We start from the raw sequence: 23,072 nt of genomic DNA, 5'->3' as shown, positions 1-23,072 counted from the left end.
AAATCCAGCGTTCCAACTCCATTCCATTCGCAGTCCGTAACTCACCGCCCTCGTCGTCGCTCATCGTCGAGATCTTGAGGAACTCCTGCAGATGCTTGGGCAGCTTGCGCGCGTCCCGCAGCTCCTTGCCGTCGACCAGGAATCGGGCGTTGATCACGTCGCCCTCGTCCTCCTCGTGGTCTGTGCCGCTCTCGTCAAGATTGATGCCGAACTTGTCCAGCCGGCTGCGCGCCTTCTCAATGAACTCCTTCGCCATCGCGCTCATGTGATCGCCCGACCTACCCGACTTGATGTCCTCGTGAGAACTGATCTTCACGACTTTGTGATTCTTCCGCTCCTGCCGCTCCAGCACCTTGTGCACGTATTCGTCGTACATTCGTTGGCGAAACACCTCGCCGTTCGTCGGCAACGTCGTCGGTCTCGTCGCCTCGACATTCTTTCGCAAGTTCGTTTGATTCATTTTCTCGGTGGACCCCTTCGGCGTCCCCGTCGTCTCCGCGCAATGTTCGTTAATTTTTTCCTCGTGGAATTTCGCCGTCCCGTTCTCCGGCGTTCTCTTTAGGTTTCCCTTCTGGGTGATCACGCGGCATTCCTCGCGCTCGATGCTCTCCGCGGATTCCTCGCGCACCCCGTTCTCGCGATGCACCTTCCTCAAAAACTGCCGGCTTCCCGTTTTATCGATCGTCTCCGCACGATCCTCTTCAACATTCCGCGATTTCTCTCGCCAGCATTCCCTCTGAAATTCCGGCTCGCTCCGCCGGGTCTTCCTGAAACAATTCTCCTCGAGATTTCGATGCTCCTCCCGCTTGTTCTTCGCGTATTTTCCGTCCGGCGTCTCATCGCGCGTGTCAATCGGCACTTGGCGTTCGAAATTCGCGCTGGTTTTCATCGAGGTTTCCTCGGGGATGTCGGTGAGGGAGGATTTTCTCGCGTCGTCGCACTGTTTCGTTCGATAAAAATGCGTTTGAAATTCTTCGAAGGCCTTTCTCTCCTCCTCCTCCGCTTCCAGGACATTTTTCAGCTGCTCCTCCAGTAACTCGATGTACTTGAGCTGCCGAGTGAAGCACTCCTGCGGCAGAGAGTTCCTTCTGTCGCCGTCGAGCCGCCGCGACGTCTTCGTCTGCAGTTCCTTCAACTTGTCCATTATTTCAACCGCGGCCACATGCTTCAGCTTCTCTGCCGTTTCGCGATGAGCCTTCCGCGGCTCCAGATGACTCCTCGGCGGATTCTGATCGAAGATGCTCGTCGTATCGATGCACGATCGGTCGACCGTGACCGTGCGCTTCGGCAATGGCGGCACTTCCAACTTGTCGTCGATCAACGCCGGATTCACGTGTCTGCCGGAATCGGCTGTTCTCCGGAGCGTCGGCGGCGTCCGCCTGCTGGTCGTCGTGTCGGTCGATCGATCGATAATGGCGCTGCCTGGTGCGTATGAGCTCCTCGCGATATTATTCGCCAACGACCTCTCCGAATCACTCGCCGACCGTGTCGCAATCTTCGGCTGATCGGACCGGGTCACATGGCCGGCCGGCTTATCAGCGCGCGATTCGCCATCCTCGCCCCGCGTCGCTGCCAGGAATAGCTCGTTCGCGGCGGCGCTACGGCGATCGCCGCGTCCGGCCAGGCTCGACCAGTCGCTCGAACGGGCGACCTCGAGACGTTCTTGGTCCGCGACTTGGTCGTCGGTCGTCTTTCGCGATCCGTTTCGTTCCTCCTTGATGATCTCCAGCAGCCGGCAACTCGATCTCTCGAGCGTGTCCCGGTGAGTTGCGCGCGCGGGCGGCTCAGGTGTCTTCGCGATCGCGTCGTCGTTCCCGTCGGTGCCGACGATGGGACGGATCTCGACTCGGTATTGCGGCACAGGCACGCGCTGCGGCTGTTCCTCGCGATAGCTGTACCGGTTCAGGAACTTCCGGTGAAGATCCAGCAGCGTGTCCGCGCTCGCGCGCACTTGCGCCGCCTGCTGCGACGGCGACAGGCACACCAGGAGCCTGGGATCCTCCGCGGTGGAGAGACCGCGCCATCGTTCGCGCTCCATCTCACTCGCCGATCGTCTAGCGCGGTCCGAAACAGCGGTTTCAAGGTCGTTAGAACGCGACGGCTCGCGCACTGCCGGCGTTCTCGTCAGTCCGCGCGTCCGCTGATCGTCACTCTTCGCTCCGCGCTGTTTTGATCGGGCGTTATCGCTCGGCCGATGAGCGCACGTCGCCGGCACGTCACTCACAAACCTCTGCAGGGTCCGCAGATTTTCGAAGATGTTCAGCCGCGGTGCGGTGATTTCGTCGATTACTCGCGGTCCAAACGGCAGCGACAGGATTCTTTTCACGCAGAGCTCCTTCAGAGAAGGCAATGAACGTGACGGACGAGTTTCTTTCTCGGCTTCGTTTGATGGCACGTAGTGGAGATTTTCCACCGACGTCGAGTAAGGAATTGGCCGCGGCGATTTCAAATTCCCTTCCAAGTTTTCATCAGTGAGTTCTTCCGCATTCTTCGACAACGCGAGCTTCCGCTTCAAGAATTCTTCCGCTTCGCTCTTCGGATTATCCTCGTCTTTCGTCTCTCGGACGATCGCGCTGATGTCGGTCAACGATGCCTCCAACGGCCGATGTTTCACGGTGCTGAGAGACGTGGTGCTGCTAGACGAGTCGTGTCCTTGAACGTCGCCCTCGGAATCCGCCGGGACGCTCGCCCTGCGAAAGTTCGCCTCGTCGTCGGACTCCGAATTTTGCACATCGTCGCTCTGTCGCGACAAACTGCGCGTCTCCTCCTCGTGCTTTTCCTCGCGCCTCTCCTCGCACTTCGACTCCCACGTTGAATACTTGGAATTCCGATGACCGTTGAGCTGGTTAGCGCTCGAGATCGCCTCGCGTCGCTCTATTATCTTCGTCTCCGACGTCTCGCTCTTCACCGACGTTCGCTCGCGATGAATGCTGAACGTCGATTTCTCGTTCTTTCTTTCCTTTTTGGACTTTTCCTTGCTCTTGCTGCCTGAAGAACCCATCGTTGGCTTATTTTCCGCCGAGGAATTCAGACGAATATTTGTCTCTTCGCTCTTCGATGATTCATTCGTCGCGAAACTTTTCGAATCGTCCTGACGCGGAGGACACCGGCGCGTTTCAACTTCGACTTCCCGTCGGCTCGACGACGCGCTTCGATCATATGCCGCCGGTGCAACGGGCGTCGCCGGCTTCCCTTCCTCGCGACGCGTTATTTCCGTGCTCGTCGTGCCTGCCAGCGCGACGCCGAGCGTACCGACGCCGCGCGAACATGACGGATCATCGTCGCGAATACCCGATGACGCGATCGATCGGTCGACTTCGGCCAACTTCTCGGTTTTCAGAATGACATCCGCTTCTCCGACTCGGTTTGTACAGCTACGAGTCGAGGAAGATTCGCGCGAGATCGACGAGGCGTTTTCATCAATCGTCCGACTGGAGCTTTCAGGTTTCGGAAGCCGCGGCCGCCGCGGCGCTTCGACGTCGCGACTCGCGCGCTTTCGCGCGAGTAAATTCGGCGACCCGGTTTCGTGCGCGTCGCTCGCCGCAACGAGCGACTGATTAATCTTTGCGCTACGCGGAATATAGTCTATTTCAGGTGGCGTCGGTGGTCTCGGAGGTTCGCGGTCGAAACTGGATGATCTTCTCGGAGGTAGCGGAGGCTGCTGCTTCATCCTCAGCGCTTCGCTTTGCGACAAACTCGAAGATGAGTCAATTTTATCTTCCATTTGCGGCACGTTGCGATTTTCCATCGCGGACGCTTCGATGGAATTTTTCTCGCATTTTACTGACTTTGTAGATTTCTCGATTTCGGACGATTTATTTTCGTCTGTTTTATTTATATCGCTTATTGTTATCATCTCGTTTACCGTCGCGTTGGATATGATGTCACTTTTCAAATACTTTTCCTCCGACAGTTCGTTGTCTTCTGTTTTATTTATGTCGCTTACATCACTTATTGTTACCGTGCTTTTTATCGTTGCTTTATTTTCGATGTTCTTCATTTTTTTATTCCCTAATCCTTCTTCATCAACGTCGTTCACAGTATTATTTTTCGCTATTTTCTCGCTAATTTCCTCGGCAATATTAGGATTCTCAATTTTTAAACTTTCTTGCGTCGTCATAATTTTCACAAATTCATTAGATGTATCACTTTTTAAATACTTTTCTTCAAGTAATTCGTTGTTTTTTGTTTCACTTATATTAATATCGTTTTTTACCGTCGCATTTGCTAATATTTCTTCATCAACGTCGTCTGTAGCGTCGTCTGTAGCGTTTGGTGCTATTTCAATTTTCTTAGTAATATAAGAATCCTCAATTTGCAAGTTTCTTTGCGCCGTTGTAATTTCTACAGATTCATTAAATATTACATCACTTTTTGCGTTCATTTCTTCGTTTGTCGCTTCGATCGTGGAATCAGCGATTTCCGCCATTTGCGCTTCAGGACTCGCGACATTTTCGGCAGACTCGGACTCGACATTTTCGCATTTTTCGCAATTAATCGCTTCACTGCGCAAGTCCTCGTTTTCCGTCGTATCGATCTGAATCTTAATGTCATACCGAAGCTTCTCGGGATCGGTTGTTCTCGCCTCGACATCGTTCGCTCCACTTTCGACGGAATGGCGGTCCTCGCGCCGATACTTGCTAATCTCTTCGTTGATGAAGTCTCTGATGTGCTGCGCCTCGTCCTCCGACAGCCTCTCGCCCTCTTCTTGTATAATATCGAGAAAACTGCTAGCGTAATGCGACGCCGACATCGCGCGCTTTCTCGTCTTCCGGCGCGACGAGCCGGTTACTCTCTCGACGGATCTGCTTTCCTCCGCCGCGACGTCGCGCGGGAGCTTTTCGAGAGTCCTGCCCTCGTCCTCGGCCACCTCTTCGGAGAAGCTCGGCAATTGAAGACCCTCGATGAAGTTCCTCAGCTTCCTCTCCACTTCTTTCGGCATCACCGTCGCCCACATCGAGGCCGGCGATTCTGCCTCCGGTTTCGAAACAAACTTTTTCTGCGACGCGAATTGCTGCGACGATCCCATTCGATCTATCCGTTTGGATCCCTCGCGATCCACGGAGTCCCGTTCTTCCATCCTCCCAAAATCCTTCTCCGCGGATTCGCCCTCGGATTCAAATTCAACGATCGTTGGCCCGCAGTCGACCTCCACATCGCTGTCGTTCACCTCCTGAATCTCCAATCGATTTCCCTTCGACAGTCCGCTTCTCATGCAGGCGGCGAGCGACCGTATCGATTCCACCGGCTCCGATATCGTCACTATCGTCGATTCCCTCGTCGTCCTGTCGCCATTCCCAGTCTCCAGGATACCCACTCCGGCGATATGGCCGATCGTTGCCTCGAGCGGCAGACTGCTGACGGTCGTGATCTCGATTATCCGGGCTTGCGATTCCGCCAGCTCGATCTTCTCGATTCTGCGTCGGTCGTCGGGCCGGATTTGGCATTCGCGACTCGGTGATCCGCCGCGATTCCGCGCAACGGTATCGTTCGTCGTCTTCGCATTGTCATCATCGTCGTCGTCGTCGTCGTCGTCGCGCTCGTTTCGCGAAGTCGCCGGAATTTCCTCCTTCCGCTTGTCGTTCCGCGACGATTCCACGAGATTCGCCGGTGGCTGCGGCGGCCGCCGTCGGTGCCGATTTCTACGGCCGCGATAGCGGTTGCGCGCGTTGCCCTGTGGCATCCCGGCGGCGCAGTCCTCCGCGTCGGTTGCGTAATCCAGTGGCTCGCAGTGTCCTGTGATGTCGCGAACTCGTGCAGAAACTCTCGGAGCTCGCTTCTCTATCCTCTCTTTTTTTCCCCCTTTTTTTATTCACTCTTTTTCTTCTCTTTCTTCACAGAATTCTCCGGAGATATCGCGTCGCGGTCGTTTTACGTAACTTCTCCGAGTTCCTCCGGCCACCCGTTTTCCTCTCTCTTTTTCTCTCTCTCTTTCTCTCTCCGCATCTACGTAATATTTGCTACGCGTTTTCCCTACTCGGGATTTCTTTCGCGCACCCACGTGCGTTTGACGCTTCCTTATTTTTCACGTTTAAAGACGACGGTTCGTTACAGTTTTCCCCGATATTCCTCGAAAAGAAACAGCAAGATGGGAAAGTTTCGAAGAACGTTAAAAGATGTTAAGTTAAAAGATGCTGCATTTCGCACAGAGAAGAATTGCAATTTTGATCTCTCCCACGAATTCTATTGGACACGAATGGTCTATTTTCAGACAAACAAAATTTATTAATATTTGGCTAACGTTCGAGAAGATATTCAAATTAACTTTCTTTCAACTGTCTTTAATAATCCCTTGAAAAAAAGAAAATTGTTCTTCTTTAATTTAAATACCGTTTTAATTATTGAATTGCTGGAAATATTTAAATATACTCCTCAGAATTATTGAAAAAATTCCTTTCACGAACTTTTAATTTACGCTTTATCTACTTCAGGCCCGAGTTTCGACTCGCGGAGACAATTCGACAGGCTTTTAGGGAGATCGTTCCGGACAATCGCAATCGCAAAATGACGCTTGATGAAGAAAAGAAGAGAAAACCGCGTGTATGTACGGTGTTCGGGTAATCATGCAAATAAGCCCAGTGGTCCAGCCCAGCATTCCAAGTATATATTCTCCTTTTCTCGATAACGAGGCGCACTTACCTTTCTTAACGTCGCTTCGTTGTTCGCTCGGGCAGCTCTTCAGAGCACCGTTCTGATTGGCGTAGCTCTGCTCGACTTTTGTGTCATCTGAAAAGATCGTTGCGGTGAGCAACGCGAATATCTCTCGGCAATATCTTACTTTATCGAAGAATTGTCTTTGATAATTAAAATTTGGCAAGTTTATTAAAAATACAAAACTGCGTTGAAAAATTTTAAAAGTTCTTTAAATATAGTATAGTTTGCATTAAAGTTTCAATTGACAAGACTCTTGACTCGCGACACAATTTTAAAGCGGACCTTCGATACGCGCGAATCTACGGCTTTCGTGCACTATCGGTTAATCGGCGAAAATTCGCGACACTCGCGCGAAACGATGCGACACGGGCTCACGCGTTAAATTTAGGCGAGAATCCCGACGACGCCGCCGTCCATGTTAAACGTCAGCCTCCACCCGCGCAAAATCAGCGGCACAACCGCGACCTGTGTAGGATACGTGAATCACGATTATGCACTGAGCACACGGGACGGACCCATCAGCCACCCACGAAACACGTCCCCCACCCGCGCACCCGGCGGTGTGTGTGTGTGAGAGTCACGTGCTTCGCACACGTCGATCCAGGTGAATTTGTATGTCGCATGCATACATGCACGTTCACGGATTACGGGAGGCTCGGGAGAGGATGTTCTCTGTCATCGGTGCCGGAAATCCACACTCGTTCATACAGCGCGACCGAAAATTCTCATCTATCCCGCCGCGAAAGATATAAGCTAAAGTTCGGCTCTTTGAAGTGGATCAAAGAGATGCATCTGGAAACGCCGACGTGGCGCGCCGTATAAGCGCACTCGGCAACTTGGCGAAAAATTCTGCGAGCAGAAACGTGCGGGATTTTTTGGAAAACGAGCGAGCCGGATATTTACGTACGGCGGTGTGCGCTGTGTGCACACAGATAGCGGCGCACACAAACGCGAAAGTGTAACGCGCATTAGCGCGCACACAGGAGCGATACGAATACGCACGCACACACACACACACGCATACACATACACACACACAGATACCCCTCTAGGATCCCCTCTGAATTCATGAATAGCGCCGCTTCCGAGTTGGACTTCCTTCCGAGTGCACAATGCCGGCGAAGCGACTGTCGCGCGAGCGCACACCCATCTATTTTCCACACTTTTCGTTGCGTCACGGCAGTCGCACGAACACACGCACACGAGACATCCGGAAGTGTCTTTTTATTTCTTTCTCTCGAGCCGTCGTATATTCTCGCGCGACGCTGACCTGTTTAACTCGGCGACGCTCGTCGTCGAAAGAAGCGCGCGCGACTAAAAATAAGGAATTCGATGGAACGGAAACCCGATGATCATAAAAACACACTCATACACACACACTCGGCTTCGTAACCTTGTGCTTACGCAACAAGTCACCGCGCAATAAAATGTATCGCACTAATTGCGTAATGGGATCGAAGAAGCTTACGCGACGGGGTTGGGCCGTCGCGAACGTAAGCGCAATGGCGGGGGATGAAAATCGGAGATAGCCGCAAATATATTACATAATCCCGTAACATAATCCTCTTTGCGAAAGAGTAACAGATTTTTTTTTCTCTCTTTTATTAGCCGCGCCGTTTAATGAGAATAAATAATAATTTATCTGCGATTTAAATAAATATGGTCGATGTGCTGAAAACGTCGCGAACAAAATTGCGACGGCAAATTTCCTCGGGGGAAAATTAAAGGGGACACTGCTAATGGGGAGGGGGGGGGGAGACCCGGCATTCGCCACGGGCACGTTAATACGCGCAATGGGTGCGTCCCGTCATGCCCCGAAGGTGCCAAGCCCACGTTTCCGCGGTCCGCGTCTTCCATCTTCGTCCTCCACGACCTGCCCTGCCCTGTCCCCCCCCCCTTGCGCCCTTCTCGATCGGACGAGCGCGGCCGAACCCTCACTCGCGAGGCGGGATTTCCTTCGATCCGATCGGCCGCGGCGTCGCTCTTGCGCAACCGGCCGGCATGACATATTTCATTGCCCGACGACACCGTATCCGTTGCATAATCGATCACCGGAGCGTCACGCTCCACGTAGATTTGACGAATCTAAGACCCGCGCCCTTGTATCCGATTTTTACATCAAACGCAATTTTTACAAAAGCTCCGCTTTTGTACATTTCAATATTACATTTTATTGTAGTGTTTAATTTCTTAACAATTGACGGAATATCGGTCATCACGCGAATGATCGGCGGATTTGAAAAAACAATAATCTGAAATTATACAGAATTTCAATTAATTTGTTTACACGATTTATTTGTCGATGCTAATTGACCGTTAACGTGGTTGACGCGAGCACTTTTTATCAACATTTTTCCTGTACGAATGGTCGCTTCAGATATATGGCGTGCAGCTTGTGCTCGCGCTGCGATAAAGGAACAATATCCGTTTCGAACAAACCCGCTCAACAAACGGGGATTGCTATTTCCGGTGGCGCATTGTTCGACCTCGAGGTTGCGACTGGGACTTCGCGACGTAAATCGAAAGCCGTTTCATCGGCCGTAATATCGGCGCATAATATCAAGCACAAAAGCATGTCGCGAAGAAATTGTTATGGTAATTGTAATAACTTCGAGACTTGGACGAATGCGTCCCTCAATATCGCCGCTTTTGAAAAACTCACAGAGCAATAATACAAGGCTTACTTAGACTTACGCTGTTTACTAAAAAAAAATCGACCACAAAACAAACTTTTCCATCGAGTGAAATATACTCTGCGTTAATGAAAAAATAAATAAATAACCCGAGAAATAAAAAAAAAAATACGAGAAAAAAAGTTATAAAATTATTTATTGAATTGTGTAATAAATAAATACGGATTTTCCAATATATGGTATTACCGTTTTTTATCACTCATCACGCTTTAAAAATCGTAATACAAAATTTAATTACAACTTCTATAAACGAATATTCAATTTACCAACGCATTTTGTCTGATCAAAAAGTAGATAGATTTATTTTAAAAATCGAAAATTACCAGACAACTAAATATTTAAGAAAATCTGTCTTAGATGTTACAGACCAATATTTTATTAAGTAAAATGTCACAAACTTAGAATTGTTTTATCGGAATATATCGATTTTTTTATAACCAGTGCAGAAAATTGTATTTTATTATGTAAAAAAATTTTTTTTTAATTTAACTCGATCGAATATTGTCAAAATAAATTCGAATTCGAAGCATGTTAAGAAGTTTATAATATAATGCTTGATTTTATGAACTGACAGCGCCGATGTGGCACTTATAACTCTCTCACACATCCTCTATTTAAAGAAACAGATGATCCCCGAAAAGCCAACTTAATGACGCATCACTAATTGCGCCTCGTTTATAACGACAAGAACAGTGCGCAGACGGCGATCGAGTTTCAATGGCAAGAAGCGCACATTGTTGCGAGCCGATGTTAACGCGAGTTGGATTGAGAACCGGAGAAACTCGCGAACTCGCATTCATTAAACTTTTAATCAAATTTGCTCGTTTGTTTATCGAATTCCCGATCTCGACTCTCAGTATTTCGGTATCGATTCTATCATTTCATTCGTCTGCGAAACATTCGATGACAATGTTACGAATATTTATCTAATAAATAAGTTTCCCGCCATCAAACTGAACCATCACCTACCGTTCGTCGTCTCGACATCGAACATGTTCGAATTCCCGCCCGATCTCGCCTTAGCAATTTCTCTCTTTACACGATTATTTGATTTCACCCCTTCGCAGCCCTCGCCGTCGAGTCTCGAATCTTCCTGCTGTCCGACAGATGTTCCTGTGCGCTCGACCTCATCCTTGAAGCGTACGGTCTTGTTCTCGCGCTGGGCGGGCACCTGTTCGCCGTGTCGGCTCTTCAGGATCGGCGCCCGTGCAAACAGATCGATCATCGTGCGCTCGATCCTCAGATGCTCCGCCACAATGCGGTCCAGCGTGGCCGCGTACGATCTCTCGGTGTCGCGCAAATCGCCATTTTCACGGATCGCACTCCAACGTCCGGAATCGTTCAGACTGCTTTCGGGTCCCTCCGGAATCGCCACGGTGTTCATTCGCCTGAAATCCAGGCTATTCAGCTTGTTCTCGAAGTTCTGTCGGGTCTCCGTGTTGCGGAAACACGGCGGCGGGTCGATGAGGAACTTGAGCGCCTCCAGGTGCTCGTAATATTCACGCTCGAGCTCACCGGCCCTTCTTCCGGCAATACCGACTGCCTCAACGCTCGCCAGGACCTTCCGCTTCCTTAGGTTGAAGCGTCCATTAAGCGTCCCCCGAATTCCCACGCGCTTCAATCTGCCTTCGTCATTCCTGACGAGCGGCTTCTTCGGACGTGAGTCCGGCTTGTTCTTCGCGCCGCTCATTCTGATAATTCTTCGGCGCTTCCACGAAGCGCCGAAGCTGCGCATCGCGCTCAGAAATCGGCCGTTCGGCCGCGACGAGCTGATTCTCTGCGCAGATTCGGAGCGACGATGATGACGCGTGGGCGGCCGTTTCGTCATCACCAGCGGATCCGTCGTCTCGCAGCCGTATCGTTGCGACGAGCGTCGCTGATTCAGCGTTGTCAGGCATCGGGCGCAATCGAAGAGCTTCATCTTTGCAGATTTATTTCATTCTCGTCACTTATCTCGAGCCGGGCAAAGCGCCGTTCGAACTTTGTTAATTATCATCGATCATCGCATTTACTTTCATCGCGCGATTTACCAGATCGACAGATTCACCAAAGCGCGTGCGTCCTTTCTTTCGTCATTACGCAACTGCGATTCATTAAACAGCGATTCGCGACTATTGTATCCCCGGATAATGCCTGTATTGTTGCCAATCGCGTCATTCAATCGTGTCGCCTGGAATTCCCGTTGTTGTACGCATTTCCTGATTGAACACTCATCGATGTTGCCCTTCGCATTCGGCCGATCGTCCAGCATTACGTCGGTGAAACTCGCCGACGGGCTTTCATAGGAAAAATTACGCCAGGAAAATATTTTCACAGTAAACTCGATCGAGGGGGGGTCGATCACATAATCGTCAACGGGCTCTTAATCTCTCTTTCATTTCTCATCCGATTAAATCTCGTCATTCCGCACGCCGGAAAAATTACATAATTCAGATTTATGTAAATTCACGCGACGATATTCACATTCCACTCCTCCTTTATCGTTTTACCGTTTTTCATCGGCACTATTCCCCGTGGAAAACTACGCGATCGACCCCCAATGCTCGATCGAACACGCGAAATCCTTCCCGGCGCTCACGCCGACGATTAAACCGGCGCGAGCGAATTCGCTTTTAGACAAACGACGGCGCGACGCGGATCGAAATTCGATTACTCGGCGCGGCGCGTACGACAACGTGTTCCCCGATGTACTGAACGGGAAGGCGGGTTCGTCGAAGCGGCGGTCTCGAAAAGGAAGAAGAAGAGACGAGGAGAGTCGACTCTTTGACGCAGGGCCTTCTCCAAGTGCCGAGGGTGCGCCCGCACGGAATTGCCCGCGTGTCGTTGTAGTGGCAGGTGTACGCATCGTATGTGAGAGCGTACATACGAATCTCGGGACAGGTGTGTCGCGTACGTGTGACCCAATACACGCGAGCTTCGAGCGAGAGAACGACGCCGAGCGTGGGTATGCCCCGTCTGGATGTGCACTGTACCGCGACGACGAGCGGGCAATTTGGAGAAAGAGCCGGCAATAATGACCCGAGTGGGATGATCCGCGCATTTATAGTCCGCGTACACGTCATACGTTGTACTTATTAGGCCAGTCATTAGTCCGTTATTATAAATTTGAAAGATCGAAATAAGCGGCTAATTATCTCCGCGACCGATTGGGTAAGATAAAAATTCAACGGCTCTTTAAAGTAGTATATTTCTCAATGCTCGTATAAAATCGCCAGAATGCTTTCTTTAACGGCACATTTTCATGACTGCGGCTGTGCGCGAAGAAATTTCGAAAAATTGATTTAATAAGAAAAGTTTGGTTCAGTGATTTCAATCATTACAACTTTTTGAAAGAGACTACTGTTGTTTTTTTCTCGTCAGATCATTAAACATTAATGAATGACAACGCACGGAAATTACGATTAATTCCACCGGCTGAAATGTCACCGAGGCTAACTTCGGTTTCTGTGGTACCGTGCATAAAGGAACTGGCCACCCCATTGTGCTCGCCATTGAGATGATCAGAGATAATTAAACTACGCGCATTGTACGCTCAGTTAACTGGCAGGATTATTGTGCACGGCCAAACACCAGTAGTCACGCGTGGGTAATTCCTGGACCCTCCGATTCAACGCGACGCGCGAACGGCAACGGTTCGGGTCCGACGTAAGTTGCGGAGAAGCGAGTTCGCAAATTGTTAATAGCGTCGCAGCAATTCGATAATAATTCACAAGATTACACAATTACAACTGCAATTATACGATCGCACTATCCGTGAATTAATTATATCGCTCCCGCCAAAATTATTTCGACTACTAAACGTCGCAATTGCACGTATGTGTATCTGTGCATTAAAAATTGATTGGAAAATGGTGGTGAGCTTCACGTGGCCGATATTTGATACCACGCGGCATTAACCAGGAATCGATATCGAGCGCGGTGAAGCTCGTTGCTCAAACAGGCGCGCGATTAATCGGAGAGTGCTCATAAATTCGGCATTAATTAATTATGGGCAGCGCGATACATTCGTCGAAAGTTTCTGTCGAAGCGGTCCGCTGATTAATAATTGCCGATGCACTTTTGCGATCAAGAGCTTTACGCGGCAGTGCAATATAAGTGCAATTTTCAATTATTTCATAGATCAATAATATCTAGCATCAAAGTTAACAATTACGTAACAGAGTATCAAACTCACCGACGCCACTCTTCTCCGCTTCCGTCCGTGTACGTGTGGTTGTTGTGGTTCTCGTGGTTATTTCTGCAGTACAGAAATGACGATAAGTCTCGTGAGAATGTGAGAAATCGATCGATTTACTTTCGCAACAAATACTTACTGTTGTGGATTTCGGTGGTGTTTTCCTGCAGACTGCTCTTGTAAATCCTTCTTTTTGGCGAGCCAATATTTTCCCTGCAACAAAAGCAAAGAACAGAAATTAATTTTCCGGCTGAGAGAAAATCGAGCGTTCAATTCCGCTCTTTGTTTCGTGAAAAGAATTTGGAATATCACTTACTGATTGAGACCAAGCTTCAACTGCTCCCCGGAGTTGCGTAGCAAAGCGTGCGCTTCGCTGTTAGTCAAATCTCGAGTGCTCCTTCCGTTAATGTTGCTAATCAGGTCGCCCTCTCTCACCCCCTGCTGGGACGCCTTGCTTCCCGGATTCACCTGCAATAACAAATAGTATTCATGTAGTTAAAATTCGATTTTGATGCAAAATCGTGTAATTTGATCGATCGCAAACGCCGAGCGAATTATCAAAATCGAAAGGCGGTTGAGAACCACTGGGTCTCCGATGTGCCTGGAGGCAGGCAACTTCCCAGACACGCGATGCCGTCTGAAAGCAGCGGCACAGGCGGAACGACGACAAATTACCGCATTGTGGATCGAAACGTGATGAAATATGGTCACCGCTTGAAAGTTGCGAATTAACCACAACCGCTGCAGAATATTTAAAAGAAACATTAGATTACGAAGGTATGAAGAAAGAATTAATATTTATACTTTTCAGGATTGTTTCACGCAGAAAGAGTCCGCGGTTATACATCTGCCGTCTATAGATGAATATTCTCGCACACATTTCACACAATCGTGCTAACAAAGTTAAACAAACGATGCACGTACAAAGTCTGCCAGAATAAATCCGGGAAAATTAACTTTCCTTCGACGCGCAACATATCTCGGCGCGAGATTTAAGTCGCAGACGCTTAAGATTCTCACCGTGCCGTCGCATTTCCGTTGGCCGGATGAGACTCGGAACTTCAACATTCCGAGGAGTCCCCGCGCTCGATATCCTCGCCGTTGACAGAGCGCTATCGCGGAACGAATGTAAGTACCGGCGAGGGAGGCTTGTCTCGAGCTCCCCTTCGTCACACCGATCGAAACTTTTATCGCCGTATGTTGTAAATCTCAAGCTCGTCTTATTCGATCTACGAAACGAATGACGCGTGTGTAGCGCCGCTTATTATCTCATAAGCATTTATTTACATTTTTATGACAAGTTCAAAATTCGCGCTCAACGCGCGAATGTACTTCTTATCCGAGCGATTCGGTTAATATTCATCCCGTTAAATCTGTTTGATTCGACGTGTTGTTCGCGCAGCGACTTGCGAATCCCGAAGTAAAATGCAAATTGCGCAAGAGTGACGAGCCACCGTTAAGATAACGAGATCACCGGGGATTTCGCGAAAGGAGAACTATTTGCGGACGGGGCGGAATGCTCGGTCGCGAGACCATGAAGACTAAGTAGACGATGTACAGCGCGTCGGAGGAGAACAAGCACTGAGGACTCGTTCCCTGGACAGAATGCATCGTCGTTGGACCGCCAGTCGCATTGGCGCCAGACTTTTCGACTACAGTGGAACAACAGGGAAGCTTTTCCGACTGACCTTCCATGGCGATGTTGTTTGGATTTTGAGAGCGGCGGAGGGATGAGGGAGACTGTAACGCGATGAGATATACGACGACCCGATTTCCGACCAAATTTTGTTTACACGGCGTAATCTGGCCTTCGGCCAAACCGCATTATTTCTCGCATTAATTCGATTGGAAATGCACATTAGAAATATCAATTGTGCCGTATATGATTTCAGATTTCGCCTTGAAATACAAGATTAATTATTTACTTACAATAAATAATAATCGGTGGCAAAAATAAGGTTTGCACAAGTCGTGTACAGAATAAACGCGGACGAAATAAACTTTTCCACTTTGATATTTATTATGAGAACGAAGGGAAAGGAATATCAAAGCAGAAAGTCAAATTATCGACGGTAAGCGAGCGAGCGGCCGCGAAAACAGGCACGAAGTGAAACAGGCGGACGAGCGTTGAACTAGCAGACGGAATTCCACGCTTTACGCTCCGCGCGTAAATCTTTCAAACTTTTAACTATGCGAGACACGACTTCCCAAGTGCATCGACGAAACTTGAGGACGCTTCGCTTCATTACCAGCCTCAACGCGAGTCACTCCCGACTGAGGAACTTTCCGAGGTATCTGCGACAACGTGTCGCTTTAAGCTCCTTTAATAGATTCTGCATATAAATAAATAACAGCCTGATGATCATCGTTATTGCTCATGTAAAACTAACTAATAAAATTTCAGCAGAAACAATTAAATATTAAAATATTCAATTTAATCGTATTAACATCTCTTAAAATGCCACATTTCCGTGATGCTATTTCCGGAGTATTCGTTTTACGTTGAAGCGTCACACAATTTCATCCGATTTTAACGACCCTTTAACCGACGTGCGGCGAGACTAAGGGAGGCCGCAAAAGCGATTGGAGAAAGCGACGTAGGAAATTGCTTTCGGGCAGCGCGAGATAATAGAGAATCCAGAGGCGAGAACGAGCGCGGCGGTGGAAAGCGAGGAAAAATCGGACACGATGATGTAGGACCGGTCGTGGAGGATCATCCGTGACCAACTTCGCCACCAGTGAGATAATAAGCGATCGCGGGACTACAAAGACCCCGCCGAAGCCGCCCGCGGCTGCTCACACGTTTTGCTAAAACGCTCGCGTAATTCGTTCCGCGATCGCGCGAATAATTCCACGCACGCGCCGTTTTCGAGATCAATCTGGGGATTCGAGTTCGGAATGAAGAGAATCTTCGCCTTTGGAAAACCGAGGAAGATTTAAAATCTCCCGACATTTGACTGTCGCACTTTTAATTTTCGCGAGGGAAATATCGAAAAAGAGAGAGAGAGAGAGAGAGAGAGAGAGAGAGAGAGAGAAATTCAGTTACTTTCTGTGAGCTACAAATCTTTCGGTAAATGTGAAATCGATTTTTCCACGTCAAGAGTAATTTTCGCCATCAAGTTCCTCGCCGTAACAGTCTCATCGAACGCGAAAAACCCCGCGGAAGTGCATCGTATTTGATTATACAACGTTGCATCGGCGCTTCCGAGGCAATTTATACCTCTTGGAGAATGCGCGCATGGCAATCATGCGGCGCGGCAGACCGAAAAATTGAATATTCGCGGAGTGCGTCCGACGTCGATGCTCCGAACGGTGAAATCGATCCCGCATTTTTCCCGCGCATTTCCCGACCGTTACACATCGCCTTTGCGTAACTGCGAGGACACAAATCGGTATAACGGTGACAGAAACCACTTCCGTCCATCGAACCTGCGACTTCACAATGCCACTTCTTTAAATACACTCACCCGAAAAAAAAGCGGTACACTGAAAATGTGGGAAAAATTCATCAAATTTCAACTGACGATAACTTCGTAAATAATAAAGATAGAAAGTTCTATAAAATATGGAAATGAAGCTAAAAATCTCTACTTTAAGAATCAATTTATTTCAATGTTGCAAAATAAATTTATTGAAAATGGCAGATGACAAAGCGCGAGCATGCAAAATTAAAATTGAAAAATAAGCGGTTTGAGTTTGCGACGGTGCACTTTTGGTATAAACAAAATTGTAGCTTATTGGGATCATGAAAAGCGTACGAAAGTACAGAGTCTTCTCTTTAAAATGCTTTTTTATGCATCTCGATACGATGATTTTTCGCCGAGAGATTCGCATTTGAAGAAAAAGGCAGATTCTTACTTCAAATGCGAATCTCTCAGCGAAAAATCATCGTATCAAGATGCATAAAAAAGCATTTTAAAGAGGAGACTCTGTACTTTCGTACGCTTTTGATCCCAATAAGCTACAATTTTTTGTTTATACCGTGCACCGTCGCAAACTCGAACCATTATTTTTCAATTTCGCATGCTTTTGCTTTGTCATCCGCCATTTTGGAGAAAATTGTTGCACATTATTGCGTTATGAATTTTCGAACACTAGACATCCAAACTTTTAAAATGGTTTTTAAAAAATCCTGCTAGCTGTATTACGTGCCGAGATATTCAATTTTGAACCAGACCGAATTGCAAGAATAAGAATTCCGTGGTCATCAGCTCCGCGGTATTTTAAAACTCCAAACTCTTCTTACGGTTGTAAGTGTCAATTCTGCTTTTAGCGTTACCCAGGATCAACGGCGTGGACGTGGCAGAAATCTGATCCCGTGTGTGTGTGTGTGTGTGCGTGCACCACTGGGATAAGGACCTCATGGCTCGTCAGGTCCACGATATTTAACGACTCCAAACCCTCCCGGTGGTGCGTGTACAATTGCGTGTGCGCGCGCGTATATTAATAATGGGTATGACCTCCTCGTGCGCGTATTACCTCATTCATGCGACGAGGTATACTCCTTATTAATGTTCTAATTTCAGACTGCGTAATGTCATTCCACTCTATTTCAAGAACTCTTCGAAGTTCTGGCAATGACTGAGGAGCAGGTATATGATTTCGTACTTTTCTGTTAATATTGTCCCATAGGTGTTCAATGGTATTTAAATCTGGACTCATTGCTGGCCATTCGAGTCGATTTATGCCAACTTCATCGCAGAAATCAAGCACTTTTCTCGCAATGTGCGGTCGAGCATAAACAAAAAGTCAGGGCGGAGAAATCACAAAAGATCTGCAGACATCTCCTTCGGATGCAAAACAATTGTTTCAATTTTGCATGCTCGCGCTTTGTCATCCGCCATTTTCAATAAATTTATTTTGCAACATTGAAATAAATTGATTCTTAAAGTAGAGATTTTTAGCTTCATTTCCATATTTTATAGAACTTTCTATCTTTATTATTTACGAAGTTATCGTCAGTTGAAATTTGATGAATTTTTCCCACATTTTCAGTGTACCGCTTTTTTTCGGGTGAGTGTAGAAACTTTTTTCTCAACATAGTTCACAAATTGTACATTAATTTAATATGTAGAGCAGTTGCGAGAGATAAATAATTTTCTCGGCCTCTCTTCGTGACTGCCACGAAGAGGAGAGTTTAAAGTGTCGACTTCGTGTCGGCTTTAATTGACGGAGCCAATTTGCGCTATTATGTGATTATCGTGCAATGAGGCGGCCCGTTACGCACAAAAGACGTCGTCGAAGCCGAGAAATTACCGTTCGTCGAGGATCGTTAGCGGCCTGCTATTCTGGGTGGTGTAGTGAGCCCGCTGCCGAATAAGACGTGAAATTTTGCGTGCAGCACCGTATAACAATCACGTTCCAAAAAAAAAAAGAAAAACAGAATATAACAAAGGGCGTACATTCGACGACGAGTACTTTCCGCGTTTGCCGCGGAAAAACTTGCCGGAAAATAAGTTACGACGCCATCATCTCGCGAGATCGAAATGGAAATTGCGAAATGCCGCGCGTCGCCCGGTTACACATTTGTCACAAACTAAACATTTTTCAAACAGGCAATATTTCTCAAGACTCGAACCCACATGTATGACGCATGGCTCTATAAATCAAACACATGAAAAAACCATTTTTTTATCCACCCAGAATTTTCAAATTCAAATATCAATAATAAAAGCAAAGTAATGGATGAGGAGTTTTTGAACGTCAAACTCTCGCGACTTCATTGACGTTTAGACACGCCAATTTTGTATTTACGTGGAAAAGACGGGGCGGATTCAGGCCACGAATCGCGCATGCATAAGAAGCGCGTAACAAGTCGAGGGGATTTCCAGGTAGTCGGCACTTTCGTGTTACGTGAGCGGAATGAGCCGACGCGCCTTGTCACCGAGAAGACGCACGTACGGATCTTTCGATTCGCGCTTTCGGAATCCGCTTCCGCGAAAAGACGCTTGTATCGCGAAGTGAATTGTGGCGGTTCGAGACAGACACTAAATTGTAATTTAGCCGCTGATCGCGGGTTACGCCGCCCCGGCGATAAATCTGGGGGACACCCACCGACGATACGCAGCATTCGTGCGCCAAAGATAACAGTAATTTACAAATGACATTACATCGCGATAGAGATATTCGTATTGTTAAGTGAATTCGGAAAGATTTATCTCGCGGTATTCAATTTTTCTTTTTACCACAATCTTTCGATTTTTCGAGCTTTTGATTTTTCCACAAGTATTTTTACACAATAAGGAACAACGTAAATAATCAATTTATGCGCAAATTTTGCACTAATTCACTGATCTTCGCGCTCTTGCGAGTGGAAGTTTCTCCTCTTTTCACTAAGCTCGTCCGTTAAAGTCACATTAATTGCGTCGAAGTAAGTTTTTTAACGAGGAGAAAGCCATTCGGCGGATTAATTACTATAATCTTGGGCCAGGATGCGCCTAAGAAAGTCGCGGCGGAAAAACTCGACGGTTGAATCACAAGTTGTTACTTCGATCGATTATTTGTGTCTCTCTTTGGAAGCGCAAGTTTCGCCTACTGTTGTCGGCCTCGCAGCGAAGGGCAGCATGGCGCAGCATTAATAATAATTCAATCGAAGATGCACTACGTCGGAACGACGACGACGGCCAACTTCGGCCATTAGCCGGGACTCGCGGGACGGAACCGTGGGATGAAGGCAAATCGCGGTGAGGGATTCAAAGGAGACAGGAAGAAAGGACCCGACATCGGTCCCCTGAAATGCATTATGCATTCGGCTAGTTCCTCGCGCTCGTCGTGGAAGGTTGAAGGCTTAATTAGAAGGCAAGACTAGAGAAAAGCAATTAAACTCGCAGCCCGGGGAGAGGAAAGCAGGCGGGAAAAACAGATCCCGATATAAACGTTGGCGTCGCTGTTGACTCGCGTTCCCTTGTCCGTTTGATGATCTGCTCCTCGCAGAACAGTAATTATACAGGAAATGACAAATAGTCCGGTTCGCAGATCCTCACCGCGTATCTCATTTTCTCGTTTTGACTTTTCGAAACTTTTCAAAACAATAAAAAGTCAACTGCTCGTGTCATTTAAGAAAAATCAAATTAATTGTCGTGACATAACAATAACAGAGATAAATAAATCGATTAAAAAGACTTCGGGTTTGCTCCAAATCCGTTCGAACGCGTCGGAAAATTAATAACATTATAATTTTAGAGAGAATCTCGCTATGCGATCTGATCGCATCGATTGATAAAGCTCGTCTCACTGAAAAGCTCGTATGTCGACCCGGGACGTGTATTTTTAAGCCCTAGTCGATCGTCATGCATGATCCATTATAGTAACACCGGCACCCTGTATAAATATCCATATAAATCTGGTTTGGATAGTCACGTTCCGCGGATATTTATGCAATATCCGATATTCCGGTCGCGAGATCCATTCGATGGCCGCCGTCGGTATCGCATGAATATTCGTCGACCGTTTAAAAACGTTCAATAAAGTGTCTTATAAAAATGATCAAAAAACCATGAGCTGAAATACACGTAAAAAGCGCTTTGGATCGAGAGTGTCAAATCGTCTTTCAGAGAAATATTCACGCCCCGCGTGTACTTGATGGAACGATAATAGTTCCGAGTGAAATAGAAAATAAGCGAGATAGCAGGTTGTTTAAAAAAATTATTAAAAGAAAGATGATGCGTTTTAATACGTTTCGCGATATTCATAATACATTATTCAACTCTGAAATTTTCCGTTCCGCTCGCGAGGAAACGAGTGGAAAAATCTGGAAAAGTATCTTATCCACTCCACACGCGCCGACTCAATCCGCGCCACGAGATTACTATCGTTCGCGACGTGCCCGATTCTGAAATACGGCGGATTCTCACGCGTTCGTGGATTATAGAGCATTAACGAATTTAGGAGCGGGAATTCCGCGCCGCGTTCACCAGCCCCGCGCGAAAGTCGACTAGATCACGGGGAGCGTTCGCGAGGTGACGGAAGAGAGAGAGAGAGAGCCGCGTCGACGCCCCCTTGAATTATCGGCGTCGTCACACAAACCAGACGCCCCTCGTGTTCTCCAGCACGGCCCGCGACAACGGATATTAACCCGCCGCGCATTCCGCCCGTCGACACGTCGCCTGGAGAGATCGAGCGCGGCACGCCGTAATTGACGGCTTGGGAATAAGAATGACATATCCGAGAAGGAAAACGCGTATTGACGTGCACTGCCGTTTAATGAAGTCAAAATCTACTGCGGTGCACAGAATATTTGTTTTTTTTTTTTTTTTAAAATAAAAAATTTTAATATGTAAGGTTTTTTTAAAAAATTAACGACAAACTGGTTAAAATTAATATGTTATAATGTTCGGAAATTATAATTGACACAGTCGACCGCAAGACGTCGAAGAAGACGCAAAGCGAGAGACAAAGACAGCTGAGAATTTGAGAAACACGAAATATATAGACAATAGGTTTTTGCATCAATTGCAACGATCGCGAGTGTAATATCTAATTAAATTAATTATATGCTTTTTATTAATCGAATATTCCATCCGTTTCATATATTTTACTTATTCCTTTAACAAATATCACCACACTAATTTTTTAAATGTCTTTCTTTTAACGAGCCCTTCAATTGAATCCACTGAAATCCGTGTCGAGTGCTTGGCGCGTACTCAAAAAATTAACGACGCCCATGTGACTGGCGTCGTACGACCCTCGATTATTTATATCGTTCAGAGCAGAAGGAGACGAAGAAAGAGAGGAAGAGAGAGAAAGAGAGCTCAATACCAGCGATAACTCTTCTCGAGGAGAGAGTGCAAGGTGAAGGCAAGATTTTACGACGAATAAAAACTCGACGCTTTAATAGACGCTCGAAAAAATGTTCTGCTTATTTTACGCGCGTAAGGAAAGCGAGTAGCAATCTTCCGCGGCGATTCATTACCGAGATAATATGGCTGTTAATTACTCGCGAACAAAGTGCATAAATAAGAAATTCCTGCCGCTCACGCGCACGGGAGTCAATAAATTAAAATGCAGCAGGCTCCTCCGCGGCCGCGGATTAGTCAGGATGAAATATTCGTATCGATAACCGACTCCGCATTCGGTTACCACTAATAGCCGCGGATTACGTCGCAGACTGGGTTAAGTCTCTAATTAATTTCCACACCCAATTTTCCGATCCACCGTGATTTATCGCTTCGCGTTATGCATCGCGGCTTACATCGCATTATACCGCCTCCCATTCTTGAGCCGATGCGAACGCGCCGCTTTAATGGTAAATGTTTTAACACGAGGATGAATAATGGCGGAATCCACTTTCGACGACTGAGGTGCATGCGATTCACGGGCCGGATTCACGTGTCGGAACTCGTTAGCGCGAAAGCGAAAACGCGCCAGCGAGGTAATTCGTTTAAAAATACAGCGCGACCCGCGCGAGACGTGTTTGCCGACGGACATGTCTCGACCGCGGGACATAATGCCGATAAAAGTGTATCGCAATGCCGCCGAGTTCTTTGACGCTCGTGCCTGCGTTCGGCCACCCGATGACCTTCGATCGATGAGCTTGCACGAGGCTTTCCGAA

The 23,072-nt window shown here is 47.6% G+C and overlaps 1 protein-coding gene across 27 annotated transcripts in view; it reads right to left on the bottom strand.

Annotated features, from left to right (window-relative positions):
- Nucleotides 1-23,072, bottom strand: part of CAP (Cbl-associated protein) — a 77,111-nt gene that overhangs the window by 37,057 nt on the left and 16,982 nt on the right. For 12 of the 27 annotated variants that reach the window (XM_067352721.1, XM_067352832.1, XM_067352870.1 and 9 more), the window contains exons 1-3: nt 10,317-11,283; nt 6,640-6,726; nt 46-5,736 (exon numbers count right to left, since the gene is read on the bottom strand). In XM_067352721.1, coding sequence (XP_067208822.1) covers nt 46-5,736; nt 6,640-6,726; nt 10,317-11,268 — 6,730 coding nt within the window. In that variant the 5' untranslated portion in view covers nt 11,269-11,283. Of the gene's footprint in view, nt 1-45; nt 5,737-6,639; nt 6,727-7,698; nt 8,518-10,316; nt 11,284-13,521; nt 13,585-13,660; nt 13,735-13,837; nt 13,990-14,541; nt 15,093-19,275; nt 19,392-23,072 lie in introns of those variants that run through there. The other 15 variants (XM_067353361.1, XM_067353394.1, XM_067353441.1 and 12 more) reach the window with 6 other exon arrangements.

This window comes from Linepithema humile, chromosome 1, assembly GCF_040581485.1.
Source record: "Linepithema humile isolate Giens D197 chromosome 1, Lhum_UNIL_v1.0, whole genome shotgun sequence".
NCBI lineage: Eukaryota > Metazoa > Arthropoda > Insecta > Hymenoptera > Formicidae > Linepithema > Linepithema humile.
Note: the sequence above shows the minus strand (reverse complement) of the source record. Positions and strands in the feature narration are given on the sequence as shown.